The sequence below is a fragment of the Syzygium oleosum genome, unplaced genomic scaffold (assembly GCF_021117445.2).
Source record: "Syzygium oleosum isolate NSW1041296 unplaced genomic scaffold, Sole_v2.1 Sole_v2.01, whole genome shotgun sequence".
NCBI lineage: Eukaryota > Viridiplantae > Streptophyta > Magnoliopsida > Myrtales > Myrtaceae > Syzygium > Syzygium oleosum.
The window spans coordinates 36,544,393-36,557,424 of record NW_026607485.1 but is presented as its reverse complement, the minus strand read 5'-3'; the positions used below and the strand labels follow the sequence as shown (position 1 = coordinate 36,557,424).

The window sequence follows — 13,032 nt, the reverse complement described above, 5'->3', positions numbered from 1 at the left end:
CTGATACTGATGTTCTCTTACCTCAATTAGCATGTTTAATGATGATACTCTTGCTTTTTTTTCCTAGACATGAATGAAAGACAGTATTTTCCGATTATAATAATGTGTTTATGCTTTCTTTTAGGTTGAATTTACTGCATTTCGGACCCTGAACTTAGTATGGGCAACTGCAGGACACGCATGAAAACGGCCATACTTGAAATTTCACGGTCAGAGTTGAGAATTAATTAGCAATGATTGAGTCACAAATCAATTCAGGAGGTGATGTACGTAGGCTGAAGACTGGACTCCTTATAGCTAACAAACGGTTAGTGAATCAAATCGAAAAGTGAAATTATTGTATCAGAAGTTGAAAAGGAAACAGCTGTTGATGAAACTTTAATGGCCAGTGATTGTAGTACTAAACGAAAATTAGAAATGTAGTCTAATTCATGCCTGGACTGTGCTTATAGAGAATTCTTATGAGTTGCTCTATGTGGGTAGCGAGTGAAAAACTTATGTCTGCATATGTTTGAGGGCCTTTTGACAGTTTGAACTATTGTAATCAATTCAAGGATATATGATGAATATGTGATGTCCAATAATCTGCACGGAAGCTTGCATTGAACCGGAGTATACAACTCGCATTGAACCGGAGTATTCAACATGTATTGAATGGACACTGCTTCTGTCCCTCAGTCAATAAGCAGATTAAGCTGTGTCCTCTAATAGGTGCTGAACCTGAACCTGAAGACGGGAAAACCAAATCTACTAAAAGAACTCTTAAATGCTCTAGATTCTTGATGAATCACAGCCAAGATAGGGAGAAATAAGAGTTTCCACATAGATGGCAGATTCGATGCTGTCGTAGCCCTGGATGGGATAAACCATGTAAGTATTCTCCTCGGGATTGAACAAAATTATCCGGTACACATCGATCTGGAAGACAATTTTTCCGCTCCTTGTGCACGTGATGGGAATCAGCCAATATTTGCAGCCAGGTATTGCTTCAGTCGAGACACTAAACAATTTTGTCCACAATCCTCCTCTCTGGTACTCATTCGTTATCCACGCCTCGCAGAGGTCATTATTAGTGCCGTGGTATATGAACAGATTTGCCCCATGAATGCCAAGTCCTTCGAAAACTATGTCCCCACCAACTTCAGGGACTGAAAGCACCTGGTGGAATTTCTCTTCTGCCAAATCAAATGACATAATTGTAGTCTCCCTCTTGTTTCGGCTTTGGTCAACCGCGCACCAGTGTAATGCCCCTTTCCAATAAACTCCTCGGTAGTTGGCGAGGTGGCTTTCTTGTTGGACTTGTACCCTTCTCCAAGAACCGGACTTGAGCGAGAATCTCGCCATCTGATAACTTTTAGTACCGTTGCCTTGTACTATTTTATAGTCATCGGATGTAGAGTCGTATCCGAATCCATGGAAGGACTTAATTCCTGGAACCAAATCGAAACTGGGCACATTCCTAGACTCCTTGGTGGTCGGGTTATATAGCAGGAATCCACCGTGGACAACAAAACAGACCAAGCCATCGCAAGACCCCCACGAGATCGGGCATCCATCTAGGATCGTCCACTTTTGGCTCATGAAACCTCACCATAGTGCTACTGTGGCCGCCACCAATGCCGCCATCGAGCTATTCATAGTCTATGGTCTCGAGGGGACTGCTCTTGACGATTCTCTGGCTAGAAATTATATCCCCTGCCTTTAGCCTTTGCAAATGCGACTTGGCGAAGCCTGGGTCGGAAATTAGAGACCGCCACCGTTTGCTGACGCATTTGAATCGCATCAAGGACTTGACCGGTCGCCTCGAGAGTATCTCGATGACGAGATCCTCGGTGAAACTTTCAGCCACCACGGAGGCTGAGGTTGGGCTTGTTTTGGCAAATAGTCTCTTCATTGGGCAGGTTTTGAGTGAAAGATCTGTTTCGTTGCTTTTCAATCTATTGCTCAGCAAGGCTTATATACTAAAGCATGATACCAAGTCAAGAAGCTTGCTCAAGAATTATACCAAGTCAAGAAGCTTACTGAGCAAGAACAAAATGGGAACAGGAGACGGTAGCGGTACGTCAAAACAGTACCCCATCCTTATCCAGCAAGCTTTTCAAATGGTCAAAATTAAGTTTTCCACACTTGCTCAAATCGAACGGAGTCTGAAATTCTGAAGCAAATGCTGTCATACAAGACTGTCCCAAATATTAAACGAGTATTTTGACACTGAATGAAAGGGTAACATTGTATGTTCAGACTTCCCTCCCCTAAACTACCACCGAACCGAAGGAATCGAACTCCTATTTCCACATTCGCACCGTGAATATCTTACATATAATATGCTGTCTCACCACATGTATGCCCATAATATCCTTGGCAGAATAAAGGTTGCATCACGGCATAGAAGGGCAATAACGTAAATTCATGCTTCCCTCTCCTTTGTGACTGGAAAAGTAGTTTAGTCACATGAGGTGATGTACCAAATATCAAAAGGATGAGGCACATCGTACGTGATTAACAACAATAATTGACACGATTCGCATCATCATGGCAAAGGTAATTACAGACTAAGAAGTGTAACAAAATTCACAGACATGCTGATTAGATTATTCCGTTACGAAAGAGCAAGTTCCGTAGATACTTGCTCAATGGATGTAATCCAATATTGGGCTTCCCTAACGTATCCACGAACCACAGAGAAAGAATGTCACTACAAAGCACCTGCCTATTATGTAAGCTGTCAATTCGAGGCCGATGCACTTGGCCAGCACCGCAGAAAACTGTCCAAAAAGTCATAAATTTATTACATTTTTGCATATTCGGTCATAAATCTTTCAATTGTGCCAATTAGGTCATAAACATTTTCATATTTTGTCAATTGAGTTCGTCGGGCTAATTTTGACCGATTATCGATGACGTGGATGCCGGCCGTCTTATGTGGCACGGCGGGTGCTGATGCTAATAATTTTTAATAATATTTTAATATTTTATTTGTCCTTATTTTGTCTTTTATTTTCTTTGTTTTTTTACAACTCGCCCAGTGGCCGTTTGGGTGTGAATCGCAACCCTTGCCTGTGACCCTCGTCGGCCATAGTAACAAAGAAAGAAAAGAAGGAAAAGAGAAGAGAAGAAGGAATAATAAAATAACGAAAATTTCAAAAAAATATTAAAAATTATCCACATCAGCTCTGGCCATGCCACGTAGGACGGCCGGCATCCATGTTAGCGATTTCCAGCCAAAATTGCTAGTTGGACTCAATTGGCAAAATGTGAAAAGATTTCGGACTCAATTGACACAATTAAAAGGTTTATGATTCAATTGGCAAAAGTGCAATAAATTTAGGATTTTTTTTTTTGTAATTTTCCCGTCGGCATTGTGTACATTGCCTATGCGAATGCTAATACCATCTAGAATATCGCGATGAAGATGAAATTTGTTGATCCACATATCCTCTTAATTCAGTTAGTATGTTTTATAATGGTTAATACCACGAAAAACTTCAAACTGATACACGTGGGACGAATTTACCCCAAACTAATTTTTTTACCACAAAAAATATCAAACTGGTACACCTGTGATAAGACAGGTTATAAATGGGTTCTACCCAAATCCACTTTTTTTTTCTTTTTTACATTGGACAAGATATTTGCTAAACAATTTAGATAGCCCATACCCAATCTAACCAGATCCAACCCAAACCCACCCACATAACTCACCCTAAAAACTAAGAATAAGGCCCAGCATATCTCCAAAAATAAATGAACAAAAATAAAATTAAAAAAAAAACTGCAAAATAAAAGGGATTTGTCCTTCATGTTCTATCGACGACCTCCTCAGGGAACCGCTCGCCACTCCTGGGCGCCCCCTCAGGCTTAATGAACCCTCCCTTCCTCAGCTCCAAGCTCAACCCCAGCGGAAACACCGGCCCCCGGGGAATCCCCCGACGGCCACTCCTCCCCCGCCGTCGAGAGCGGATATGTGGCCAGAGGCTAGAGCCGAGCTGGAGCATCATCGAAGTGGCTGCGGTCGAGGACAAGCCACTCCCGTCGCTCAGAGCTAGGCCGATCTCCGTAGCGACGAAGTGGGGAGGGGCCGAGGAGATGCTCCACCGCTTATCGGCAGGAGCTTCATTCGGATTGTTCGCCATGAGCGAGTGAGAAGAGCATCTACGTGCAACCATAGAGAGATAGAGAGAGGGTTTATGGAGGATTTATGCGGAATTAGTTTTGTCCGCTCACTGAACGCCACTGACATCAAAATGGGCAACTGCGCCTCCAACGGCACCACCACCACCGTCATGAACCTCCTCTTCTCCCCCTGCAGCCTCGCCGGAGCAAGGGATCAAGGGAGCACATCCTCTCTTCAAGGTTTCATCTTTTTCTTCTCCAAATTTATGACAGTCGATTAATTGTCTTACGAATCCAATCTCCCGGATTGAGATTTCTCCTGGGAAAAGATTGATTTCGTGAAAATTCTGGTCATCTTCGTCATGACTTTGCGAGCGCCAATGGTGAAGCTCCATCTCGTGCATGTGGGGAGTGAGAGGACGAAGAGAGCCAGTTTTTAATGGGTAATTATTTTGTAACGAAAATGAGTATGTTTCTAACATTTTAGTCAACTCATTTATCACCTGACCCCATAAAAATAAATTAAAGAATGGGTTTTGGACCCATTTTGACACCTTACTGTGTCCCTTTCTTTGATCGCATCAGCTCATCAACTCTCTCCGCTGGCTAATTTGCGGAAGAGAGAATTGGGGTATTGATAAATAGTACATGAGCTTATTTATAGGCTTATTGGATAACTATTTAAGGTAATAAGATAAACATAATACCAAATATAATCAATCAAGGATATGCACCTTTATGCATAATCTTGAGAGATATGCAGAATCAATAAATAGCCTAATATTGCTAACATCCCCTCAAAAGCAGAAGCAAGGTGAGTTGAAACAAATCAACTTGAGTTTGAAAAATAATCCGAACAGTGTCCCAAAATCTTCAATCGCCATGAAATCAAACAAAGGAAATGGTTGAAACCAACATTGCACAGCGTCAAGCAGGGTGGATCCGTGGCACGGCTGAGCGTAGAGTGCGTGTGGTGGCTCCAGGCTTTCGTTGACGATGAGATTTCAATATGTTGATCATCTGACGGTGGCGAGTCTGGTGGTGGTGTCAACTTCTCGAAACAAGAAGTGAAAAGTTGGGAATCGGAGGCCAACGACATACATCCTTTGCAGTCGACTTCGCTGTCAAAACAATAACTGAACCAAAACGGCCGTTATGGCTAGCGTGGCTACAGCAAGCGGAATAAGCCAGGCTTTGCTGAGCGAAAGTTGCTGTGTGAAGATGCGTTTTCGCAACGTCGAAAATACCTCTGTGAAATAGAAAAGCTCAACTTGGCGTTGACGACGCGTCGCTAACGTTGTAACACGACTAGCATGGCGCTTAATCAGACAAGAATAAGACACTTTGATGAACACTGTCTAGCAGCGAGTGGCGGGGATGGATGTATTCTACTTGCGATGTACACTGTGGCTCTAATACCAAGTAAAGAATAATGATGTGGAAGAGAGCATTGGGAAATTTGTGTATTTTCCGATGTATGGATAAATAGTACATGAGCCAGGCTTATTGGATTAATATTGGGTTAATACCATGAAAAACCCTAAACTGATACAGCTGTGATAATTTTATCCCAAATTATTTTTTTTACCACAAAAAATCCCAAACTGGTACACTTGTGACAAATTTACCTCGAACTATTTTTTTGACCACCAAAAATCCGAAACTGGTATAATTGTGACAATTTTACCCCGAACTAATTTTTTTAATACTATTTTTTTTATTTTTTCGAATTTTATTTTTTCTTTTCTTTTCTTTTCTTTTTTTTCCTTCATCTTCTTCATCTTCAACCTCTGGCCAATCGCCGGACCGGCGACCGGCCAAAGGCTGAAGCCGGCGAGGTCGGCCCTGCCGGCCGTTGGCGAGGCTCGACCTCACCGTTGCTGGGCGAGGCCGACCTCGTCTAGCAACGGTGAGGTCGAGCCTCGCCTGATCTTCTTCATCTTTAACCTCTGAACGGTCGCCAGGCCGACGACCGGCCAGAGGCAGAAGCCGGCGAGGTCGGCCTCGCAGGTCGCTAACGAGGCTCGACCTCGCTGTTGCCGGGCAAGGCCGACCTCACCAGTTGCCGGCTAGTTCAAGCCTCGCCAGATCTGGCGAGGTCGGCCTCGCCAGATCTGGCGAGGTCGGCCTCGCCAGATCTTGCGAGGGCTCGGCGCCGCTAGCGAACCCTCGCCGGCTTCGGCCTCTGGCTGGTCGCCGGCGATCGGCTAGAGGTTGAAGATGAAGAAGATGAAGGAAAAAAAAGAAAAGAAAAAATAAAAAAAAATTCGAAAAAATAAAAATAAAAATATTAAAAAATTAGTTCGGGGTAAAATTGTCACAAGTATACCGGTTTGGGGTTTTTGGTGGTTAAAAAAATAGCTCGGGGTATATTTATCACAGGTGTATCAGTTTGGGGTTTTTTGTTGTCAAAAAAATAGTTTGAGGTAAAATTGTCACAGCTGTACCAGTTTAGGATTTTTCGTGGTATTAACCATTAATATTTATGGTAATAAGATAAACATAATATCAAATATAATCAATCAAGGATATGCACTATCAAAAAAGATATATGCATAATCCCGAGAAATATGCAGAATCAAGTAAATACCGAATATTGCTAACACCACCAATGGCCCAACACGGCACACTCGGAGCTCCTCCGACCAAATGGAATAGCATGAAACCTTGCTTTTTTTATTAAAAAAAAATTAATTACTGATATTTTTTTTTAATTTTATCCTCTTTTCTTTATGTTTTTAAACTTTTTATATATTTATTTATCCTTTTCCTTTTTAAAATTTTCAAATTTATTTTTGATGTGGTGCTTGGTGGGCGCCACGCTTAAGAAAATAATAAACAAAGTCACGTCATCATTTCCATTAGTCAAGTTGGACGTAGTTAACGGAAGTACTTGATTACACCAATTTGACAAGATTTAAAACTTGATTGCACATTTTGATTTCATTAATAGTGCACATATCCCTTTTTTTTTAAAGCTCTTGACACTTGAAGATCGATTTGCAATGCCCATTGTGTTTTCAGAATAACTATGCACTTTCTCATTTTGTTGGGAGGAGCAAAAAAAAAAAAGGAAAAAGGAAATTAAGTCTACTTCGAGAAAAGTGGGGAACCGGATGTCCATTGAACCGCTTCATAGATTATAAAAAGTTCAAGTTTGACCTAGCATTTCCAATTGTATTAGTTGCTTAGTTCTGAAGTTTTCGTCTGTACATTTCATATTGAATAGGTCGGCTGGCGAACTGAGATGACGGTCTTCATCGCATCAATTCTCTTAAAAGAATAACAATATCGGTGCCTTCATTCCCACTTCATATCCACCACGCCGTTCCCAGATACAAGAGCAATGGTGATTCTCAGTTTAGCAGCTCCCGCCGCTTCGAGTTCCAAACCGAATCAATGTCTTCACATGGCCGATCGATCTTTCTTCGTCCAAGTCCGGTGCCGCCGCGTCTTTCTCGCATCAGTCGAATATTCTCGAGGGTGTGATGTTGAATCTTTTCTCTTTTTTTATTCAGCGAGGTCCACGAGCATATCCTTACGATCCTAAAGAAAGCTTATGTTCCTAGTGAAGGGACGTATCGAGAACCGAAACAGAACGATCACGCAGAAAACAGAGAAAATAGACGATGCACGAATTTACCCAGGTTCACCCTCGATTAGGGTTACGTCCTGCAAAGAGATTTCACTATGTTTTTAGGTTTACAGCCACTCAACTCGTTACTATGATCAGAAAAACGAGCAAAATATATATATGCCCCAAATGGGCCCAAAACCTAAACCTATATGAAATCTCTTAATCTCGCACTATACGGGCCAGCCCAAACCCGTTGAGGTTTCGGGGGCGCTGCCCCCGAGCCCCCGCCCGCTCACCGGCGAGCGGGGCAGCCGTCCGCTCCAACACCTAGTTCAGTATTGTGAAGTTATTGACTGCCGGAAAGGATGTTTTTTAATTGCGAAGATGTCATTTCCCCAGATGAAATCCACTGCTAATTCATGGACGTCATCCATTACGTTCTCTTTCGGCTAAGTTTGTCATCTCATCTCCAATCATATATGAAACCTACAAATTCCCACATCTTCTCTGCAAATCCTAAATTTGGTCTACCTCATAAACTCAGAGATGGATCTCTGGTTCCTCATCCTCGTCACCCTCTCCGTCGCCGCCCTCCTCAGAGCCACCGTCGACCTCCTCTCCTCCGCCCCCAAGAAGAAGAGCCTCCCTCCAGGCCCGCTCAAATTCCCGGTCGTCGGCAACTTCCTATGGCTCCACAAGTCCTTCTCACAGTTCGAGCACATCCTCCGCTCCCTCCACGCCCGCCACGGTCCGATGGTCACCCTCCACGTGGGCCCCCGCCCCGCCGTCTTCATCTCCTCCCCGGCCCTTGCCCACCAGGCCCTCGTCCACCGTGGCGCCGTCTTCGCCGACCGCCCGCCGCCTCTCGTCACTGACCGCATCCTCTCTGCCAACCAGCACATCACCTCCTCCTCCTACGGCCCCACTTGGCGCCTCCTCCGCCGGAACCTCACGGCAGAAATCCTCCATCCCTCGCGCGTGCGCTCCTACTCCTGCGCCCGTGCGTGGGTTCTCGACATCCTCGTGGCGGAGCTCAAGTCCCAGCCAGGTGGTATCGTCCGCGTCGTCGACCACTTCCAGTACGCCATGTTCTGCTTGCTGGTCCTCATGTGCTTTGGGGACAGGCTCGAGGAGAAGCAGATTAAGCAGATTGAGGATGTTCAGCGACGGTTGCTGCTGGGTCTGCGGCGGTTCAAGGTGCTCAATTTCTGGCCGCGGGTGAGCAAGCTCGTGCTCCGGAAGCGGTGGAAGGAGTTCTACGAGCTCTGCGAATATCGGAATCACGTCCTCATCCCACTCATCAGAGCTCGATCCATGGCCAAGCGATAGCAACTGAACAAAGTCAAGGAGGACGGGAATGACGGCGACAGGATCGTGTCGTACGTGGACACCCTCCTGGACCTGGAGCTGCCAGAGGAGAAGAGGAAGCTGGAGGAGGACGAAATGGTGAGCCTCTGCTCGGAGTTCCTCGACGCCGGTACCGACACGACATCCACAGCGCTGCAGTGGATCATGGCCAACCTGGTCAAGTACCCAGAAATCCAAGAGAGGCTCTACAATGAAATCAATTCAATCGTGGGACAAGGGGCGGAGCAAGTGAAAGAGGAGGACCTGCAAAGAATGGACTACCTTAAGGCGGTGGTGCTGGAGGGGCTGCGCCGCCATCCGCCGGGGCACTTTGTGTTACCGCACGCGGTGACGGAAGACGCTGAGCTGGGCGGGTACGTGATCCCCAAGGACGCGACCATCAACTTCATGGTGGCGGAGATGGATTTGGACCCGGAGATCTGGGAGGACCCAATGGCCTTCAAGCCGGAGAGGTTCTTGAATTACGGTGGTGGAGAAGCGGCCGGTTTCGACATCACGGGGAGCAGGGAGATAAAGATGATGCCCTTCGGGGTAGGGAGGAGGATGTGTCCCGCGTACGGGCTTGCGATGCTGCACCTGGAGTACTTCGTGGCGAACTTGGTGTGGCTGTTCCAATGGCGGACGGTGGCCGGCGAGGAGGTGGACCTGTTGGAGAAGCAGGAGTTCACCACCGTGATGAAGAACCCTTTGAGGGCTCAGATTTGTCCCAGGAATTCACATAAATGAATTACGTACTCTCTCTCTTGTGTATAAAATGGTTTCTTCCTTAGGAACCTGGTGTATTTGTTTCGTGAAAAATTGCACGTTAAATAGAAATAATTTCCGTGAAATTCCATTTTAAAAAAATAATTATACAATAATGATTTTCTCTAATCAGAATTAGGACTTCAATTTTCTAATCACAAGTATGGGTGTATTCGTTGACCGATATTGATCAACTATTTTCAACTAACTAAACATGTCAAAATTCGAAAAATTAATTCGCGAAAAACTGAACACAGGGTCGGTTTTCGAAGTAAACTCACACATGAACTGCACACGTTGATGCCCATCGCTGATCAAGACAACGGATGTGAAGCTTTTCTAACCACCCCTGCGATTACGATGCTATGCCAACCATTAATTTCACAATTTCAACGGATGCCGCACAAGTAAAATGAAATTAGCTGACTTGTAAGAAAAAATAAAACTGATACAACTATGACAAATTTACCTTAAATTGATTTGGATTTTTATATGGACTTATCATGTCAATTGAGTTATTGCCATGTGTCATGCGGTTCAATAATTTCATGGTAAAATTTGACGGAAACTAATGGAGGATAAATATATTACGAGTGTACCGATTTGAGGTTTTTGATAATCCAAAAATTAGTTTGAGGTAAATTTGTCAAAAATATACCAGTTTGAGGTTTTATGTGATCCAAAAATTAGTTTGACTATATTCATCACAGGTGTATTAGTTTGGCTTTTTTCGTGGTATTAATCTATTAATTTAGTATCCCTCAGTTCATCCCGAAAATTCTGAGAATTGGTTGATGTTTAAGTAGCTGCCAAGTTTGACCTTGTCCACATCAAAAGATACTACTTTCAAGCTTATCGATGAACGATAATTACTACAGTAAAGTTCTTGTTTAATGTGGTGATTATTGAAAACTTTTTCACTTAGCCAGACAGTCATGTCTCTATGTCCTGTTAATCTCTCCAATCGTTTTAATAATACATCGTAATTCCACGGTTCGCAGGTTGGGTATCTTCCGAGATCGGTATCACTCCATTTCTGGCCATCTCATCAAAGCAAACTTATAATTCGGTATAATTGTTAAGGTGACAATATATTTCTCAGAGAATTGCTTCACTGACAATTTAAGATTCAATTTGAACGTAATTTTTCACATTATATTTGTTGCTTTGTTTTAACGTAACGTTTCACATTACATTATGCTATACTTGGGCTGGCGAGCATATATCAATTTGAAATAAATGATTTTTGTTTTTGTACTTATTTGAGTATGTCAAGTATTGGATCAAATTTCGCTTAAGCTGTTGAGTAATGAGATAGGCAACTAATTTGAGTAATCTACGTATTTTTATTGCAATCAATCCGTTCATGAAAGTTTTAAAATCTGAGTTTACCTTCTTTTTTTGTTGGTCGAAACAGAGATATCATTTCATTAAACCCAAGCCAACCTACAAGAGTAAGGGGCATCAAAGCACAAGATTTCCCAAAGAGGGAAAGGGGGATTAGAAACCAAATTTAGGGGGAGGGTCTTATACCTTAACGTCTTTACAACCCAGTATGCTAGTTTATTTGAGTCACGGGAGCAGAAGACTAATTCTCGACTCTCAAAAAAGGCCAATAGGACAATACAATTAGTGATAAGTGGCTCAACATCCCAAGGACAGAGAGAAGAATCTTTCAAACAACTTATCAAAGTTGAACAATCAGACTCCAACGTTAGTTTCAGATGAGGCCAATCAGCAAAGTGTTAGAGAGCATAGAGACAAGCAAAGGTTTCGGCTTAAAGGGTAGAAGATGCTTGAACTGGTCGTGCGAGGTCTTCTATCAATCTTCCTTCTTAATCATGACATACACATGCAATTGCCCCTTCCATGGTCCCTAAGAGGTGAGATCCATCGATGTTTGTCTTTAGCAAACCAGGGTCTAGTGATCTCAATCTTGGCTGTAAGTTCAGCGATATTGCTTCGCACTTTAAGTTGCTTCTATTCCACTTCGCGTAATTGCGATGCATGTCTAGAGCGGAGTCGATTATGATGATTGGGTCCGGCTGCTCGTGATGGAAGACAAGGGAGGCCAACCAAATTTTCCAAAGGGTGACTGTGATGATCTTGAATGATATGTTATTATGGGTCATATAATTGTAGTTTAGCAACCACTCCTCAAATCAAGTAACTTGTTGGTGAGAAAAGTGTTGGGGGCGTGGTTCATACTCCCTATCGATAGGAAGGCACGGGGGTCCCGCTCCCCGGTGAGTGGGCGGGGGTCGTGGGGGCAGCGCACCCAACCCACTAGAGGGCTTTTATAGTTTGAACCCGAAAAAGGAAAGTTTCCTAATATAATTAGGTTTCCTATTTTGAATTGATTTCCCAATTGAATGGTTTCCTAATTGGACTAGGTTTCCTATTTTGAATCAAATTATAGCCCAAATATATTATCTTTTTCTTGTAATTGAAAGATGTAACAAAGAGGTGCGACATGTTAATTATAGTAGAATCCTTTGCTGGACGTAGCTCTAGTTTAAGGGTGAACGAAAATAAAAACCTTATGTCTCGATTTGTTCTTCTCGTTTTTACTTTTTATTTCTTTGTGATTGTGCACTGATTCCTAACAAAAAGTGGATGTTGAGTTCAGGATTTGACCAAACCTGCTTTCTCTTGTCACTGAGGAGAAATAGATACTCGACTATTTCAAGCTTTTTTCGACACAAGGGGCAAAATAGCTCAGATAATACCCTTCTCTTGAATAAGTTTACCTTGGTAGATAATGCATCTTAGTAGACGCTCCATACAAAAAGTCCAACTTTTGGAAATGTTTTCAGTCTCCAAATTTTGCTCCAGAGAGCATTAGGGGTTTAGTAGGAAGAAGAGGGCTGCCCAGAGCCATGTGTGGTCTCATTCTTTCGTAGCTCATTGTATCCGCTTTTGACGGAATAGCAATCAGATCGATTTGGTGACCACACTAGCGAGTCTTCCTTCGGGGTAGTTGGCAGTGGAGTAGCTAGGATTTCATTTACAACTTCTTCATCGAACATGTTGTGTAAAAGTTGCTCATTCCTGAGAGATTCTGCTGGGGCGATTAGTTCTGCGACCATGTTGGGTTCATGCTAGTTTTTTGGTCCTCCGAATTCGCCTCTTTCTAGTCATCTATCTTCCCCGATTCTAATATGATGCCCGTTACCCTCGTTCCATCTCATCTCCTTTTAAATGGCATCTCTTCCCATAAGAAGGCTCTG

At 43.4% G+C, this 13,032-nt stretch overlaps 1 protein-coding gene and 2 pseudogenes across 1 annotated transcript; 1 reads left to right on the top strand and 2 right to left on the bottom strand.

The window, feature by feature from the left end:
- Positions 1-762: 762 nt before the first annotated feature.
- LOC115680942 (F-box/kelch-repeat protein At3g06240-like) lies at positions 763-1,894 on the bottom strand (annotated as a pseudogene).
- Positions 1,895-3,797: 1,903 nt separating this feature from the next.
- Positions 3,798-4,133, bottom strand: LOC115680934 (uncharacterized). The gene has a single exon (XM_030604787.1). The coding sequence runs from the start codon at positions 4,131-4,133 to the stop codon at positions 3,798-3,800; it is 336 nt and encodes a 111-aa protein (XP_030460647.1).
- A 3,909-nt stretch (positions 4,134-8,042) lies between these two features.
- LOC115678891 (cytochrome P450 89A2-like) lies at positions 8,043-9,817 on the top strand (annotated as a pseudogene).
- Positions 9,818-13,032: the final 3,215 nt, after the last annotated feature.

Coding starts and splice junctions, on each gene's coding strand:
- LOC115680934 (XM_030604787.1), bottom strand. CDS start 4,133: ATGGCGAACAATCCGAATGAAGCTCCTGCCGATAAGCGGTGGAGCATC.